This window comes from Pelodiscus sinensis, chromosome 8, assembly GCF_049634645.1.
Source record: "Pelodiscus sinensis isolate JC-2024 chromosome 8, ASM4963464v1, whole genome shotgun sequence".
Classification (NCBI taxonomy): domain Eukaryota; kingdom Metazoa; phylum Chordata; order Testudines; family Trionychidae; genus Pelodiscus; species Pelodiscus sinensis.
Genome location: NC_134718.1, coordinates 69016729 through 69036457, shown reverse-complemented (window position 1 = coordinate 69036457; position 19729 = coordinate 69016729). Strand labels below are relative to the sequence as shown.

The following is a 19729-nucleotide window of genomic DNA, read 5'->3' as shown; positions in this document are numbered from 1 at the left end:
CAATTATGCATTTGGTTCCTCTCTTTTTCCTTATAGAGGTTTAAAACAGATTTAATTATCCGCTGCAACAGGCAGACACTGCTTCAGTCAGACTGTCTGAATGAATGTTTTAAAAAAGTGCGTGACAGAGTCTTTATGCAGATGCGCCCATATCCCCCCATGGTACTTTTCTACTTGCGTCAAAAAATGCATCTTGGACGACATTTCCATTGGATTCTTTATGGAAGATATTCCACCTGGATTCCTTGTCAAGTCTGTCAATGGAGTGTTCCTTAATATGGCTTCAGTTCAGCAAATCATTAAGCATATGTGTAACACCAAGAACTGAACCCGGGACCTCTGGAGCTTAGTGCACGAGTCTCTACTGCTTGAGCTAAAAGCTAGTTGACTCACAGCTAAAGCTATAGAACAACCTCATGCTCTCTGTAAGTGTCCTAAATGCCAGTACATGGGGTGGCGAAGCACACCCAGTAGGTGCATGGGTTACATATGCTTAACTTTAACAAGTTAACTCTGTCCTGATTCAGCAAAGCAGGTGCTTATTTTTAAGCGTATGCGGAATGTGGGCCTAAAACCAGGGATTACTAATGATCCCTATTGATGGTTTCTTGCTGTTTTCTTTCAAGAAGAATATTTGGATGAAAGTCAAATGAACTCAGCTAACCAAGATCTTTCCCATAATCAAGTTCAAGGATGTCTGATTTTTATCAACAATTATTAATAAGTTGTAAAAAAAAATGATTTTGATCAGCAAGATGATTCTTGGGACATTTCAAATGAGCAAGTATCAGTTAACAGGGGAACTGGTTAGCAGGGGAACTGGGCCATAATCTCACATTTCTTTAGACAGCACAAGTTTGTTGAGACCAGTCAATAAAACACGTATGTATGGAAAAAGTGGCCACCTCAAGGGTGGCGAGAAGGAAGGGCTTGGCTCCGGTCCCCTTGGAAGGACAGGACTTCAGGTAGCAGAGGTGGAGCTAGGGGGTCAGCCCACCCCACCAGCCCTCAGTGTGGCCAGGACTATGCCATGCAAGGCTGCAGCAATGATTTAAAGGGCCCAATAGCCGTGCTGGCAGCCCAGAACCCCGAGTGCTTTTCAATCCCTGGATTCTGGGGAAGCTGCCTTTTGTCCCCCAGCATTGCTGGCCTGGGGCATGAGTCCCCCCAGACTCAGGTCGTGGCTGGTAGGTTGCTGTGAGGGCCAAGGTAACAGTGCTTTGCAGGGATGTACAGAGGAATTAGTGTGTGTGTGGGAGGGTGTAAATGTGGACCACAAGGGTGTGAACGCACCCCTCCATTGTCCTGTAAGTAAGTGTGCTCCGGTCAGCTGGGGGAAGGCAGGAATGGCGCATTGTTGCCTCCCTCCCTCATGCTCTAGCCGGCTGGGGAAAGGATGAGGCTGATTCCTCCCCAACACTGGAGTGAGGCCTCGCCCTGCCCCTGTCCTCGCTCCTGGGGGACGGGGAGGGGGAAATCAGACCCAGACTTCCCCCAGACAGCTGGACAGAGCATGCTTACTTGGGGGACCATGAGGGATGCGTTTGCACCCTTCGCACCCCCTGCATACGGGTTTGGGGGGTGGGCGAACCCCAATCGCACAAACACCAGTGCGACCCAAAGAGGCGAATTGTGGAGCCGGGTTGTGCCTACGTAGCACTGCCGCTGGCTCTGACTGCCTGCAAGGGAAGAGGCAGCTGAATCACACGTATTTGTGTCATTGTTGGCTTCCCAGGCAGCTTGGCAGAGACCCGGGGCACTCGTTACACAGGTGGGAGTTGCTCGTTCGAATGCCATATGATCAACAGGCAAAGCCCCTCTCCTGGAATCATGGGGGGTTTAACTGGCTCCCACCTCTCACCTCTTTGGTGGAGGGAACCCAGGATCTCTGGCTGCCCGTCAGTCTTGGCCTGGGGCCTCGGAGAGAAAGCAGCCCACACAGTGGCCTGAAATGAGCTTCTACCAGGCTCGACTTTTAGTTCAGGCCAGTTTCTAAGGCAGCACTGAGCTAGCTCCGGCCTTGGGATGCAGGGTCGGACCATTGTCTTCATCTTGGAGCTGGGACAGCTGTGGGACTTGCCCAAGGCCACCAAGAAAGTCAGTGGCAGAGGGTTAGATCTCCTCCTCTAACTTGCCAGTCATGGTGAGGTCAACTAGATCCCAAGACTCTGATTCACCGTCTTGTTGCCCATATGGGACTATCTGCCCCAGCATAGGCAAAAGTTTTGATGTAAGAAAGGAATAGAGCCAGATCGTTACTTAGAAGAAATCAGCATCACTTTACTAACATCGATAGAGCTAGAGTGATTCATATTGCTTAAGCCCAGGGAACTCCCCCAAAGCCCGGGGCCCCGAGGGGTTGTCCCCATTTGCTGTACCCTAAAGATGGCTATGGTCCCCACTGTTAGTCCTTTTGAATCAAATGGAACTTGAGTATGAACAGAGAGAGCTGGAAAGCTACAGCACGTAAGGTGACTAGCTACATCTCAGCGTGGGGGAAGTTTTAAAGCAGCAGGATTCTGAAGGACCAAAGACATGAGAAAAGGTTTCTCTCGGAATTTTACCTCACAAGAGCTGTAAATGTGGCATAAGTGAAGAAACTGGTTCCTCTTGGATATCTTTAGTCATTAAAATCATCGACCGCCACCTCTGGCATTTCAGGACGGGCTTCTCTTTGTCTCCAGGTACAGTGATTCACATTGAGCACTACACGTTCACTGCCACATAATCCAGGCTGTTTTGACGTGCCTGGTGTCATCCTCGGATGTGAAGAGCTAAGGCAGAGAACTCTTGTTTTTCATGCCTATTTTTGAGCTGGATTGGAAAGGAATGGATCTCAGGCCATGCCTATGTACAACTGCAGTACCTATTTAACTGTTTCCATTAGGGTTGTGATTTTTACAGAAATAACTAAATGGGTACAAGCCTTAGAATACCTCCACTGCCTTACAGGTGCTTTCTAACTGCATCCACAATAGGAAGGTTTTATTGAGTCAGTTATCCCTATATACTTATAGCAATACAATGTGCATTCATAGAAAGGCCTGCAATTAAAAGGCTCTTTACACATGGATGCTTTCTAGTAACTCTCCCATCCCCTTTTGATAGCTCCACTATTTGTGTCAGTGGTGAGCAACTAAAAATAAGTTTGCAGGTGACAGGGATTTCAATAGCTAATGCAATTGCAAACAAAAAGAATTCTCTTTTATTCATTATAGATTTTTATTTTTTTATTCAAAGTAAAAAATCAAGGGGAAACTTCAACATTAAGGTAAAATTAATATTGACAAAATGTCAATTTCCCACGCAGGAGAAACATTTCATTGTTTCTTTTTTTCTGCCTCACGGGAACCCAATAGAGCTATAGCTGGCCAGGCTGATAGCCAGTTTTTTCGTACCGCTTCAGCCACCAGATGATTACAACTTGTACAGCTTGTGTGTCTAGCATTTTTGGAGAAAGAATAAGTGGTAGCTAGCACTGGTTGAAATTTTCCACACAATTTTTTTTTTCACCAAATATGTCTGGATTTTTTAAAGAGGTTGTTTTGTTTAAATGTCCTATATATTAGTGAATAAAACTGCATTTTTTTCTGTTTTGTTTTTTCCAGATAATATTTTCATCTATTGTGTCTTCTTTTTCCCCTTTAACTGTGGCAAAATGGGGAGAAAGGGAGGGAAGTGAGTTTGTTTCGTCAAAACTTTGATTTTTGTGTGTGTGTTTTTTGGTTTTTTAGAATGAACATATAGATGCAACAAAGCACATCAGATTTGTTACATTCTGCTTCCCTTGCATATCAGTGTGTGTGTGTGCGCTCTAGGAACAAAAGGTTATTGTAAAGCTTCAGGAGGCAATTGAAAATAGAACCAAACAACAAATAAAGAAGAAAACCAGGTAAAAAATTTACTTTAAATAAATTTAGTAACTTAATTATTTTAAACTTTCAGGAATGCAATAGTTGAAATTACTCCTCACTTTTTTGAAAATATGGTTGCCTAGCAACAGAAATGGAGAGTCTGCTTCTAATTGCAACAACTGACTAAATATTTTAAACATGGGTTTCCTTATTTCCATATAACAGAGTTTTAAAATAAAGTTCATATAAAATAATGGAAAATGCCTTACGTTTCAAAATTAATACTACACATTTGGTAAATAATTTCATATGAATTTTTATCAATTTTATTACATTTTTGAATAACAAGGTAATTACTTGCTTATTTAAATGTTTAGAACTTTTGTTTGATCATATTTTTAAGTGTATTTTTTGTAATAACTATGCTTTTATCTTGTAGAGTTCTAAACAGAATTCTTGTGCCATTTGTTTTTAATTATAAACTTGTCCTGTAAATTCTATATTATATGGTGGGTGTATCGTGATATTTTTTGTTTTGTTATAACAGAAGTCAATTTTATTTTTTGTCATATTAGTGTTTCCGCAATATATTAATATTATTGTTGGGGTGTACCCATTATTCTCTTTTATTAACCACATTTTTTTTTATTCAAAGAAAAACTGTAAGCGGAATCTTCAATATTAAGGTAAAGGTAATAGGAACAGAATGTCAATTTCTTGTTTGGGTTTTCATAAACTTGTTTGCACTTTTAAATATAGCTATCAAATATCATAGCAAAATTTTAAAAAAATAACAAAGCTAACCAAACAATTGAAATACATTTCGACCTTTTCAACAGGTTCCCACCTTTATCTCAACACAACCAATTATAATGAAAATTTAATAACCTTGAAATATTTGCATAGATCTGTATTTATGATTTGTTTTGGTTTAATTTCTATTTTATACTATGCTACAGGGAAGTGGTGGGTGCTAAAGTTTGTGTTTCTAAAAAATGAAATTTGTATCACAAGCAAATTACTTCTAAAAAGCTTGTTAAAAATTATGTTACTAAAACATAACCCCAGAGTGCTCAGCAGAGTAAAGTAATTCACCTTCTCATAGAAGATTGTGAGCATCTATTTTAGGAGTTAAGTATTACATTTAGTATAAAATATTAGTCATTTTCACGTGAGGTGCATTACTATCTAAATAACAATTGCAAATTATAGTTTGTGCTATAAAAGACCTATTACACTGCAACCACACTAAGTTAAAAAGTGTATTAAATGGGGGTTAGAGAAAACAAGAAGAAAGATAAACAATTTTTTTAGAAAACCTTCATTATGTAGCTAACTAGCTGTTTAAGGTAGCATCCCTATGACCAAAGGCACTTAAAGATACTACAGTGAGCCCTCGCTACTTCGCGGTTCGACCATCGCGGATTCACGACTTCGCGGACTTTTTTCATTACGTATGTATATATTATAAAAGAAATATATCGCGGATTTTCCGGAAATTTCGAAAATAGCCACGATATATGAAGACCCCAAATACGTAAATATGGTGTCCCTACTTCGCGGATTTTCAGCTATCGCGGTCGGGTTTGGAACCTATCTACCGCGATAAACGAGGGTTCACTGTATACCGAGAAAGACCCCAGAAGATATCATTATACAGTGAAGAAGCCCCCAAGCATCAAGAAAATAAAAGTGTTTATAAATAAAATATTAGTCAGCTACACCTCAGTCTTCCCTAAACACAGAGCCCAGCAAATCCATGGATATCAATGTTATATCCACATGTATCCACATCTGTGGATATGGATGTGGATATTCATTGCTCATTTTTGCAGATGTGAATGTGGATGCAGATACAACATTTTTTATCTGTGTAGGGCTCTACAGGCAATTAAGCTGTCAATCAGCTAGAAACCATGGGCTGGACCAGGTTAAACTGTCATTTAATTTGAATCCGGCTACTGTGTAAAAGCAACTCTATTATTGCTCTGTTGTTTGTTGTTTTACTACTGTAGCGTTGTATTATTGCTGTACTTTTACAGTGTGCATAACTTTGCTTAACTGTTTCACCAAGACTCAGGAACAAATCAACAAAAGTATGGCAGCAAACAACATGAAAGCAAGAAAAAACAAATTGGTTAAAAAAAAATAAGTTACATAGGAATGATAATTTGGGTAAAACAATTCCCTGGTAGGGAGTCACATTTTTTAGGGCAGCGACAGCACATTCAACATGAGGGTCATGTTATCCAAACAAGTTGTGCTTAAAGCAGGGGGCTGGACTTGATGACCTTCTGAGATCTCTTCCAGCTCTATGGTTCTATGATTCTATGATTCTAAGTTTGTTTAGTGTCTGAATACCAATACTAAATCCTGGCACAGCAATATTTAATAAATTGGTTACTGTCCATTCAGTAGGTTAACTGGAAGACAGCATCCATAAGAAACAACTGGATCCTTGTCAGCTACTGGTGTATCATGGAGCAATGCAACCAATGGAAGAGAGAAGCTAGCCATTCCTGTTCCCTTCCCAGAGGGTGATAACCAGTAAGAATTAACTGGACCAAGTGCATTCCCTGAAAACTGAGTCTGTGGGTTTATTGAACAGTTTGATCAGAGCCTGCTGCATGCCCTGTCTGGCCAGAGCCAACATAGCATGCAGAGAAAACACACACGCAGCCAACGAAGTCTAGTCTGCATTTGCAACTTTTAGCCACAGACACCAACAGTATCAGATTTTCCTCATTATATCTGCTAGGATATCACTATACAAAGAATCAGAAACCACCAACATGGAGATCTGAGTTAGTCCCTGTAACACAGCATGTATTTGGTGGTTTTGTGCAAACATGCATCTGTGTTTAGGACTTACTTGCCAAACCACAAAGGAAACCAAATGAGACAAGGAAGGGAGAGGAAAACACAATCTGGACAGCAGGAAATCTTACTTAGGAGCAGAGAAAACAGGAAGAGAGATTTCATGAATTCTCTCCAACAGCTTAACTAGTTTTAGATACAAGAGGAACCAAGCTGGGAAGAAACATACTAGGAAATCAGAGATGTGTTGAGGATATACTTTTTTTTTAACCACCTTTTATCCAAAGATGTGAGATTTTCAAAAACAACTAAGCCTTGGATCGCTGTATGCTCAATGTTATTAGAGCCACTTTACAGCTAGGTAAGCAATATTCTCCAGAAATCACAAAGGGTCCGTCTACACTGCACGCTTATTTTGAAATAGCACGTATACACTGCAGGGAAGCCTCAAAATTAGTCGGAAGCAGGCTCCCCTAATGTAGACGTGCTATCTCAGTTTAGAGCCCCCACAGGCACTGGGGAGGAATAACTTAGAATGGCCCTGGTGAGGGGCTATTTCAAAATAGCAGAAGTGGAGCATCTACACACGCCTTATTTCAAAATAGCTATTTCGGAATAGGTGTTATTCCTCGTAGAATGAGGGTTACAGATTTTGGAATAAGCCATCCGTTATTTCGAAATTATTTCAAAACAACGGAATGGCTGTGTAAACACTCTCATTGTTATTTTGAAATAACGCTAGTTATCTCGAAATAACGGTGCAGTGCAGATGCACACTAAGTAATTCAGTGTCAGAGCCAACGTTAGAATCCAAGAGCCCGGATTCCTAGTTCTTTGTTGTACTGTTAGGCCACTTTGTAAACTTCAAGATCTAGAATCTGAGTTACAACTGAACAGAAGGAGCTGTTGTGTGTGTTGATTTTGAGACTACCCTTGCTCTGGTGGAAGTTGAATCAAGGCTAGGGGTTCATATTCACCACCGGACTCTTAAAATCTTTTCTTAGGAGATTTTAGTCCTAAACTCTGACATGGTGGGAGCCTTCAGCCATTCCAAAGGAGGGAAATCAGAGCTGCGTGTGAGATTTCCACCGTCCTGGTCTAAACTGCAGCAATGTCTAAATGGAACCAATCATCTGTCCATCTTTCACGTTCAGATTCATGTTGGGAATCCAAACCGAAGAGGGAAGGCTGGCACCAGGAATCTTGTCTTCACCGCCTTTGGAATGTGAAGTGATTTGGATGTGAGGTTTTGGATCTGAACAGCGGTTGACGCATGGAAGCAATCTTTGTGTCACGTCATCCTTTTCTGTCCTATTGCTTTACATGCACGTTCAGACTGAGATGCATCGTTAAGTGGATTTAATCCGCTACTCGGCTCTAACTTGCTTCGCAAGCTTCCTCTTGCACACAATTCAGACTAGAGTGTGCCCAACGGGGCCTATTAAATAGGTTGTACCTCCTCCAGCTGCACCATGAGAGTAACGTTGTGCCCTTGTTCTGCGGTCAGTTTCCCATCCGAGGTGATGATTCGCAGTCCGCGGGGGGCCTTTCCAGGACACCGCTGGGGTTTAGCTGTATACTGTTCTCTTACACCATCTGTGCAGTTATTAGACACAACTTTTCGGTACCTGCAAAGAGAGATCTCTGTGTAAGGAGGAGACGCTTTCCACGTCTGCGGTACACAAGGAGCGAATAATGTTGCTTTCTCAAATCAATATTTTCCTTCATCAATCCCCTAAACCAGAGCTGGGCAATAAGGATTAGCCCCTGACAGGCCACCAGATGCTTTTTTACCTGCTTGACCACAGGTACGGCTGTTTTGCAGCTCTCAATGGCCGTGGTTCACTGTTTCTGGCTAATGGGATGTGGTGGCCTGGCCTACGTCACTTCCCATGGAGCCCATTGGCCGGGGAAGCGAACTACAGCCAATGGGAGTTGCGAGCGGCTGTACCTGTGGACACTTAGGTAAATAAAGCATCTGGCAGCCCACCAGGGATGAACCCTGGCAAACTGCATCCCGCCCATGAGCTGCTTATTGCCCTAAATAGTTATATAGTTTTCCCTTAAATAGTTACATTGTTTTTCTGGACACTATTCAACCACTGCTATCGTGCACGGCAGATCTTTCTGCTCAGTGGGGCAGGAGCCAGTTTGCAATAATCCAGTGTTGCACTTTTTTTCCACCTTTCACATAAAGATCCCAGGGTTTTTCAAACATATTAATGAAGCCTTGAATCTCTGCGGTGAAGTATGTTCAGAATAATTAGATCCATTGATACGCTATATACTAATCTGCTGAGTGCAGCACAATTGTACTTATCTAATACACTGGAAACCCCTTGAGAAAATTTGGTCCTTGTGCTTGTGAGAAATCGTTGCTAACCCCAACTTGCTTCCATTTCATTTTTTGCTTTTCAGTGGACTTTTGCTCTTGCCGCCACATTCCAGGCGGAGGGCATTGCTGCGGTCAGACAGATTGTATTTTTTGTGCATTATGTTTATTGGTGCCGGAGGAAATGGGCCAGATCCTTGGACCCATTTCTACAGCTTGTGAGACTGTTTATAGTTATAAGTCCTTTGCAAATGTTTATGCACCTTGTACTTAACAAATGGAATTAGAATTTGACACCTACACATCCCAATAATTTCAATGGGAATGTAGAGGGGCCCGATTCTTATTCCCTTTCTCCAGCATCCATGCCATTCTCAGGTTCAGTCCATTGGATTTTCTTCATGACTTAGGGCATTCTCCAAAGTCCACCGAAGTCACCAGTGGTCTTTGTACAGACTTCAAATGATAAGCCCATAGATCACATTTGTCCTGTTCTCTTACAATGTCCTTGTAGCATCAATTTTCTGGATCAGGTTTAAATACTAAAACCAAACACAAATTAGAGAATCCTGGGTCTGATTCAATGCCCGTTGAAGAAGTCAATGAAAAAAAACTCCCATTGACTTAATCACTTTCAAACTAGATCCTGTCTTTGAGGAAAAATCAGCTCGAAACAACGCTGGGATGACAGCCTAAAGATGCCATGAGGCAGAGGGCTGCAGGGTGTGATTTGCAAAATCATCTTCTGTAAATCCACTTACCCAGTGCTGTTGAGATAACTCTGTCCAAAGCTACAGTCTTTCGACAAGGACGACGGGTTATACCAAAATGCTGGCAGACACCGGCCATTGCTGTGACGCTCGTATCCATAATCGCTATTTTATCGTAAAAAGAAAAAAAATTGACAAGGAAATCAGACATTAGCTCATCCTCACCCACAGGGATGGCATTGACCTGGGTCCCTTTGCTGCATTTCCAGCTATCAAATGATATAATACAGACAGCCTCAGGGCCTGATTCTGCTTTTGCTTTCGACCTCGGTGGAGTTAACCTAGGTGTAGGTCATTGTAAGCAAGAGCAGAACAAGCCCTTTTGTTTCTAGCCCTGATGCTTTATGAAATCAGAGCTTGTAAATTGTCAGGCCTAGATTGGTTACTAGGTCTAGCACTGCTCCTGAGGTTCAGACAGATCCAGGAGCAAAGGTAGCAAATCCCAGAATTCACAGCCATTGAAACCTGCTGCTGACTCCGGGATGCTTTAGAAACTGAACAGCTTAATTCAAACAGACAGTATTTGGACATAATATCACATGCGGCCCAAAGCAAATGTTACAGCCCTGGGTGTGTCTAGACTACACCTTACTGTTGACAGAAAGATGTAGATTAGGAACATTGAAATGGCTAATGAAGCCAGGATTTAAATATCCCGCGCTGCATTAGCATAAACATGGCCGCCACTTTTTTTTCGAAACAGAGTTTTTTCGAAAAAAACGGTAGTCTAGATGCGCATCTGTCGAAAATAAAGTCTTTTTCGACAGATCCTGTAAACCTCATTTTTTGAGGAATACAGGACCTGTCGAAAAAGGGTTTATTTTCAAGAGATTGGAGTCTAGAATGCTGGGGTTTTTTTAGAAAAAACTCCATTTTGAAAAAAAGCAGCAGCCTTGTTTATGCTAATGAAGCATGGGATATTTAAATTCCGGCTTTATTAACAATGTCGATGTGCTTTATTTGCATCCCTCTGTCGCCAGAGGGATGCAGTCTAGACGTACCCTCTGAGAAATCTTTCTAGAGGGACAAACTCCTGTGCAGGATTTAGCACGGAATAGAAAAAGCTAGGTTCCCCCCCCCCCCCTTTTCATTTCTGCATTAGTTTGGAAAAGGAGAAGTTATCAACATCTTTCTCTCTCTTTTTCTCTCTCTGTTGAGCTGCTGGTTCTGTACACTGTCTGGTTTAGGTGCCATGTTCATCCAACTGCATCTTGGCCTCACAATGGGGAATACTAATGACACAATGATCCCGGTTGCCTTTGTGTGTGGGGGAGAGGGAGGAATCTCATGTTCTAAAATGCCACTCTCCTTAATACAGTGGTTCTCAAACTTTTTGTCCCACAGCCCATCTCGCTCAACACAGACCTTTCCGCAGACCACCAGCCAACCACTCATGATGACAAAATGGGTGTAGGAGGGGGTGTGAGTGTGGAGTCTGGCTGGGAGGTTGGGTGCAAGAGTGAGCTGAGGGTGCAGAGTCTGAGTGACAGGGGTCTGTGTGAGGTGTATGGGGGGTACAGGGTCTGGGCATGAGGAGGATGAGGGCACTTACTTGGCTCCATGCCCCTCAACCCCCCTGCTGCTCCCATTGGCCATGATTCTAGCCAATGGGAGCAGTGGGAAAGCCTCCAGGAGAGAATTTTCTGGCACTGCCATTCCTCCAGCCGGGGGCAGGGGAGCAGCAGCGCTCAGAGCTGCTTCTTTACCTCACAAGCCTGTGGGGCTTGAGTTTCACCCCCCACAGTGGGATGCTGGCATGGGAGTAGAGTGCCAGCACTGGCTCCTGGCTGTGGGGCAGGAGGGATCGAAGTCCAAGCCTGTGGCCCACCTGCAAGATGGTCACGGACCACACTTTGAGAACCAGTGCTATAATAGACAACCACCACCTCATGGAGGAGAAACTGCTCAGAGGAGGCTTAAAGGGCAGTTAACACCGTGAAGGAAAGGAGCCAGGACAGAAGACACAGAATATGGAAGGAGCCAAGCTGCCTGGATTCTATATAAAGAGAGCCCAGGAGATCTTGCTGTAACTGGACCAGCGATGCTGCTCCAGTAAAACAATAGCACTGTTTTTAATTCCAAAGAAGAGATGGCTGGATAAGAGTAAAAATCGTGATACCCTGTCCTTGCTTTCCAAAGTTTGAGTTTAATTAACATTTTAAACATTAAGCAACATCGCAAAGGAAAATGTCATGAACAGTTTACAACATGTTCGTTGGAATTCCAGTAAGATTTGCCATCAAAATTGGAAAGCCTGAAATATGTCAACCAGCTCTGTTCCTGACATCATCTCTTCCCCTTTTCCCACCTACGACTGAGAGTAAAGGAATTAAATTGGTGCTGGGGAAATGTAGGCTGACCATCAAAAACAGCATTCAAGTGAGGTCGATTGGACTATGGAATAGTGTTCTGGAGGATGACTCGGAAGCCCTTTTGCTTGGTATATTTAAAACTGGATTTACAAAGGGATTGAGGATATACTGTAGGAAAGAGTCCTGCAATTTCAAAGCAATGGACTGGATGAATTAAAAGATCTTCTTCAGCCATAGTTTTTATTATTCAATTTTAATAATCCTAGTTCTTAACACACCAGTGACCGGCCATTGCTTGAAAGTTCAAGACAGGCTTTGCAGTCTGCTGTGTAGACCTATGATCATTCTTATTGGAAGTAGGACACCAGGGCTGTGGAAACAGTCTAGAAAGAGAAGTAAAACCGTTTTCATTTGCCTAGAGAGAACAAATATTTATGTACAAACAAGACCTCGGTCATTTTTAATTCAATTGTCACCATGTTGAAAAGCCATATTCCTGAGTTATCATGAGTCAATATAATTAAAAAGCTGTAACAGTGTACATAAAGCATCCCCATAGTCAGTTTTGTTTTTCACCTAATGGCGAATCTGTCCACAGGGGCTAGGCATCCGAAGTCTAATTTAATCCAACAATATTGGTCTGTAATTTCTTATTACTCTCACACACACATGCTACAGTTGATTACAGCTGAAATCATTTGGGTATTGTATTCAGGCATCTGGACTGACCAAACCTGAATTAACTAGCTTTGACTGTGTTTGGATCATATGCCTCAAAGTCATGGACATTATACGATCTGGAGCAGACGTAGTTTTCCGAAGGTAGAAGTTTGACTGTGACCTTTTTAACGTTGCAAGTCTGCGCTGGCATGATATGGATATACAGAAATATCATACTAGTAAATTACATAAACTGCTCTTCCATATCTCTCTAGGGATACACCAGCACCTCTTTCACCTCTGCAGACCTGGAAACTAATGAATGTCTTGGCTACTGTCAGGTGACCACAGAGCACTAAGGATGACAACAAATTGCTGCCTATGGTTTAACACACCAGGCTTTGTTGCAATTGATAAGCGGTAGCATGAATCACCATAGCATGATCGAGTACTGAGATCTGAATGCATCCAAGACGGGCTGGTTGCATTGCCTGACATCTGAGGTTCAGACTAGCTAGATTTTGTGCCAGACTCAGAACAGCATAAGAGAGAAAACAGAAGTGCCCATCAATGACAGTGCAGGCGATATAAAAAAGGATGATATTGTAAAGCTTAGAGATCTGATTCTGCTCTCAATTACATTGTTTTTACAGTGCTCAAATCCACAGCCTTAACTCAAATCTCACCTAATTGGCAGTGTCAGTAGAAGTAGCATTGTAGATCCCTGCAATTATATTTTATCAGTTTATGTCCAAAGACAATCAGATGCTAGGGACACCATTCTTGCCCATCCTGGCTAATAGTCATCGATGGACGTGTCCTCCATGAAAATATCTAATCCTTTTTTTGAACCTTTTTAAAGTCCTGGCCCTCAAAACATCCTCTGACAAGGAGTTCCACAGATTTATTGTGTGTTATATTAGAAAAATTTCATAGTTTACATTATCTTGTCTCAGTATAGAAGGGTGAACTAGATAATCTCTCAACAGCTGTTCCAGCCCTGCTTCAGTGATTTTCTCTCCCTCTTGCTTTAGATATCTATACAACACATACAAAGGGGAAGTTTTACATTATGGTTAAACTACTAAAGTTGAGATCGTCTTGATTCGATTTGGCACACTTGAAGAGGTTCAGTGGATGATGCATGTTTAAGGGCATTGGAAGGAAAAGTTGGTGGCAGAAGAACATGAAGAAGAAAAAGAAAATCTTGGCTCACTGTTATGATATCCTGGGCAGCTCCAAAGAACTATATATCTACAAAGATTAACGGAGGATCAGATAGAATGGTATACCATAGTTGCAAACCTCCAGTAATGGAGATGTCACGTAGGAAGAAACTATTATCAAATCCATCACTGCAAAGGATGGAAATGTCAAACTCGGGTCTCTCTCTTCCAGCAGTAACTCTGTCCATGGATCACTCTGCTCACCTCATCCATAATCAGAAGACTTTTTAATGCCAGACTTTAGGACCTCCTCAATTATAGCCAGCTCACCTGAACAATATAGGGCAGTGCTATCAGAAACTGAAAATGCCACCAGCTTTTTGACCTTTAAACCTTAAATCCATTAAGTGACACAGAGGCCAGGTACCTGTGGATACAGCCATCTTTAATTCCATATGTCCCTCTGGCTCACCTAGCTAAACTCCCCTGTGGTAAAATCCCATAAAATTGAATAGAAATTGTTAACCTCTCAATAGAATTTTTAAAATGGCTTTTAGAATGGGGACCAAATTCTATGTTAAGGGTTCTATACTACCACCCCTCAGGGTATGTCTAGACTACCTCCCTCTGTCGCCAGAGGGATATAAATTAGACATACCGAAATGGCTAATGAAGTGGGGATTTAAATATCCCACGCTTCATTAGAATAAAAATGGCCGCCGCTTTTTGCCGATGGGGCACGAGGCATAAGGGATCGGTTGGAAAAGGCTTTTGTTGTCAACCAATCCCCATCTAGACTGCCGCTTTTTGTCGGCAAATTGCTGTGTCAGCAAAAAGCGGTGGCCATTTTTATTCTAATGAAGTGCGGAATATTTAAATCCCCACTTCATTAGCAATTTCGGTATGTCTAATTTACATCCCTCTGGTGACAGAGGGATGTAGTCTAGACATATCCTCACTGTAGCATCCATGAGGCAGATCTTTAAAGGTTTTTAGGCACCTTTTGAATATCCCACTAAGTGCCTATCTTCATAATGTCTTTCAAACTCTGGCTCCGAGTGTTTAGCTAATATATCTGCTAATAAATCATTACTTAAGGATTTAAAAATGCTACAGAAAAGAAGACATTTTCTAGCTATTTATACAGGTGTTCAGAGTAATTTCTATACATATACCTTTTAATATCTATAGCACTTAGTTTCATAGCTACCAATAAAGCAGGACTTTTTGGTTCATCTAAATGTGATGCACCTAGCCTCAGACTCTATCACTGCAGCCACAGCCTTCTTAAAGGCCCCAGGCAAACTCCAGAAATACCAGAAATACACATGCTCTAAAAGTAATCCCAGACACCTTAAACCCCTCAGTGTCAATGAGAATCAGGCCCAATGGGAATAGTGATGGAATAAGGCACTACTGAAGTGGAGGAAGGGGAACAGAAACTGGTCCCAAGTTAGTTGACCAAATTACTGACCTAAGCAAGGATTGCTTTGGTGACAACAGGTATTGCTATGGGAGAGGTGCTGCTATATGGAGTAAAATGTCAGGAAACGTGGTAACTTAGTGCTTTAATAATGTGCGAGTAGCCGCGTAATCCATTTACCCTAATGAATAAGTGCAATCTGGTTTCTAGGCAGTTGCTAGGGAAAGATTTGCCTTGGGAATGGAAGCCGAGCGCAGGCCTTACTGCGTTTCTGATGCACTATTGCCCTCTGGCTGTGAGCCACAGACCATGCAAGTACCCGCAGCATTGTTTTTGTTCCCTGATTGTTTTCTTCCTTAGCTAATTACAGGTGACGTTCCCCGTTAGGAGAGCTCACAACAGCCCAAAAGTTACTCCCAAGGTGGGCCAGCCTTGTTGAGTGGTAAACAACAAACCTACCCTCAACCAGTCGTCCTCTGTTCTGGTTTCGATACCAACTGTAAATGGCCCCCAAATTCTCTAAGTTTCGTCGGAGAGAAGCTTTACAAAATCTTTATTCATTTTATGAGTGCATATTCCTCCAACTCAAACCATGCTTTGATCATTTCCTCATTTCTTTCTTGGCTTCCCTGGCTGCTCTGGGAAATCAAGGCAAAATGAAATGGCTTTTTATATTAAAAATTAGATTATTTTGGTTATTGCTCTTGAGCTGGGATTTTCCCCAGGACCACATGGTGGGCTGCGTGGACACCAAAAGGGATCAAAATCTAATTCCAGAAAGGGAATGAATCAAAAAAGGAAAGAGAAAGAGGATGATGGGATGTAGCCAGTTCTCCAGCTACTCTGGATTGGGACCATTACAGCCAAGGTTTAAGTCAGACAGCCTTTGGGTTTACAAGCTATATTTTATTATGGACACCAGGAGTCCATTCTGCTGAAAATCCCTTTCAAAAGGCTCCGGTGTTTTCTCCTTTTTGTTGTTTATTTCCTTAAAATGGAATCAGTGGGTTTTATTTGTTGTCTTTCCTTTAAGCTGACAATCTGGAGTGCCAAGCACAACACTGCATTGCAGAACAAGGAGTAATGTGAGGAAATGTGCACAAGGAAAAATCATATTTCTTCAACATTTACTTAAATTTTAAAAAAACAACACTGGAGGAAACATCCTAAGAAGAGAAAGAGACATCTGCTAGATTTGGTGTAGTCACTGCATTGGAAGTTCCAGGTTTGTTTTCAGAGCTGATAAGCACCCACAAATCCCATTGAAATCTAACAGGCCAGGACCCCTGTAGCCATATAAAAGTAGCGTTAATCCTGATGAAAAGCAGGAGTATGAATTTTGAATTCTGGGGCCCATTATTTCAAAATAACGGGCTTGGTGGGGTGGAAGCTCCACTTACAAATTTGACCTTGAAGGGGGTTATTTCGAATAGGGCTGTAAGTGACTAATCGACTAGTCGACTATCCGAAAAGCAAAAGTTGATTGGATTGTCATCATGCTAGTCAACTAGTCATTTCCCCCTCTTTCTGCCTCCATCAGTAAGAGGCAGAAAGGGGAAGGAATGAAAGGGGTGTTGAGGGGAGCTGGCTAAAAATCGGTTCAGCCAGATCCAGCTCCGTGGGAGGGGACAGGAGTGCAGAGGTGGTGTTCCACCTTTGAAATGTACAAAAATCCCCACTGGGGCTCTTGTACATTTCAAAGGCAGAACGCCGCACGGCTAATCGAATAGTCAATGGACATTCCATCGACTATTCGATTAGTTGATTAATCTCATTTTAACATCCCTAATTTCAAAATAATGTCCTCGTATAGACCAGGGCTTAGTGTTTACACCCGGTGCCTTCCACCTCTCTGTTACATTACATCACACTGCCATGCCTTTCAGCATCCTGACAAAAATCTCCCTGGGGAAGAATGCTTTTTGGGAATGAGATCATTAAAGCAGCATGTCCGGGTTTGAATGACCACTTACACAGTTAATTTATGGCACCAGTGGTTTTTATGCACGTTTGGCTTAGCTTTTACTGGCTGTCTGTTTTATACCGAAAAAAAATCAATAAAAATACCATTATAAGAGTGAGGACAAAAACAAGTAAAACTCATTATATCCTTGGAGCAACACAGACAAAGCTGCAAATTGGGAACCTCTCAGGGCTCATCTTGCAGCTCCCGGGTCGAATTCACAACCCATTACAGATCCTAGCGGAGGGTCTCTGGCAATGCAAAGGGCTCCCAGAGGTGGGCTGGGGGCAGCATAAAAGAACCACAATGCCTCTCTGCTGGGAAGTTGCCAGCTAGCCCATTCAGCCCCTGCAGTGTGCAGTTCTGCTAAGACAGGGACATGAGCTAGACCCAGTACGGTTGGAGACTCAGTACTGGGTCACAGGATGTTAGGCAGTAGGTCACCTTGTAACCAGGTGACCAGTAGGGGCTTCCTGCCTCTCCTGGCACCACGGACCATGTGCTGTCCTAGAAGCAGGGGTGGCTCATGAGCCTAGGCAGACGAGGCGGTCGCCTAGGGCGCCGCTGGCCTAGGGCACCCAATGATGATGTCACGGGGTGCCCGGGCCCGATGATTACGTCACTGCCATTGACGGTCATGCAGGTGGGGGCACCGATCGCGCCTTCCGCCTGGGGCGCCAGCTGCGGTAGCTGGCCTCGGGCCGCTCCTGCCTAGAAGCATCCAGGAGCAGGTCCACGTCCGAGGTAGGAGGGCCATGGGGCTCTGTATGTTGCCCCCGCCCCAAGCACCAACTCCACACTCCCATTGGCTGGGAACCCGCCAGGGGAAGCTGAGGAGTGGTACCTGTGGGTGACAGCAGTGCACACAGCCACTTGCACACCTCCACCTAGGAGCCAGAACTGTGGCTGGCCACTTCCAGGGTGCAGTGCAGTCCACGGTGCCCGGTCAGGCAGGAAACCTGCCTTAGCCCCTGAGCTCTGGCACTGATCGGGAGCCACCGGGAGGTAACCCCGCATCCCAATCAGCTGCTCCAGCCCCGAGTTCCTCAAACCTAAAGCCCCCTCCTGCACTTCAACCCCCTCATCCCTGGAACCGGCATGCTAGTCAATAGAAATATTTATGTAGGGTCACGGGCATAACAATTTCAGTGGGTCGCAAGACAAAAAGTGTGAAAACCACTGAGCTGGACTTTGGGTGGATGTGTCAGTTCAGCCTGTTGGAGCCTTTGCAAATGGCGATCTTGACCATTTCTTAGGGGAGACTAACACTGCCTCTTCTAGCAGATCTCCTTGTGTCGCTCCTTTCCTGAGCTGTTGCTCTCTCCCTGCCCCAGCAGAGGGTGATCTAGCTACACACCTAACCCTTTGTATGCAGATCAAGGGAGTATCGGGCTGGCAAAGGCAGACGCACATCTCTCAGGAGGATCCCATTGGCATTGCTCACCAATCAAAGTCTGCCTCCGTGCAGACACATGGTTCCGAGGCCATGGCCCTAGCGTATTTTCCCTGCATGCACTTCTTCTCCGATTTGCGTTTCCTGTAGATCCTTTTGGCTCCCATAATGCACGCTTCTCCCTGAAAACAAAAACAAACCAGTCTCTCCTTACACCACTATTCTTGTTTTCAGCACCCCGATTTGGCAAAGTTTTAGCCAAATTGCATTGTAGGATGGCTCTATGGGCCACATTTGCTGTTGATTAAGTGAAGCCAAAGGGGCTGCATAACGTATACCACCAGACAGGCTGTCCCTAGATTAACAGATGTATCCAGATATGCACCCAAATTTCCCCAAAGTCCAGGGCTATTCAAATCCAGGGGTTTGATTTGAGATTTGATTTATACATCTGGTACCATAACTCAGAGCACTGACAGATCTCTCTCATCTCTGAGATACTGAAGCGACAGAGCTAGTCCATTTCTTTAGTCTTTTTTTTTCTGACCCAGCTTGCCTGAACACTGTCATTTGTTTGTACACATAAATCTACTCCATAAATTGTAAGCACTGGCTTAGTGTGTTGTCTGTTTTGCACTGAACTCAAACACTTGTAGAAAGGACTCAAGCACCCTACAAAACATTTTGTCTCTAGGGAAATCAGAGAGGAGCAGGCTCACAATTGCACTCTCAATAGGAACCAAATCTCGAGGAAAAAATATGGGGCAGCCTTCCGTGACCAGTTTCTCACGCTCAGAAGCAGATGTTATAGAAGATGGACGGTGCATTCCTTGGCTTTTTAGCTTATGCAAGCACAGGAAGCCAAAAATAAAATGCATTCACCTGGCTTGTTATATTTTACTCCTCTTTGAGTTGCTGAAGGAAAAGGGAACTTGTCACGGCTTTGCCTGCCTCATGACAACAAGGACAGAAGCGTGTAAAAATAGTGCTGCTCCAGTCATTTCAAAGGAGATGTACATCTGCTGACAATCTGACCCAT

General features: G+C 43.2%; 1 protein-coding gene across 2 annotated transcripts in view; it reads right to left on the bottom strand.

The window, feature by feature from the left end:
• The window catches only part of SORCS1 (sortilin related VPS10 domain containing receptor 1), a 477135-nt gene that overhangs the window by 48073 nt on the left and 409333 nt on the right, over window positions 1-19729 (bottom strand). For both annotated transcript variants that reach the window (XM_075935517.1, XM_075935516.1), the window contains exons 16-18: window positions 18742-18872; window positions 9765-9878; window positions 8128-8299 (exon numbers count right to left, since the gene is read on the bottom strand). In XM_075935517.1, the coding sequence (XP_075791632.1) occupies window positions 8128-8299; window positions 9765-9878; window positions 18742-18872 (417 nt within the window). The remainder of the gene's footprint in view (window positions 1-8127; window positions 8300-9764; window positions 9879-18741; window positions 18873-19729) is intronic.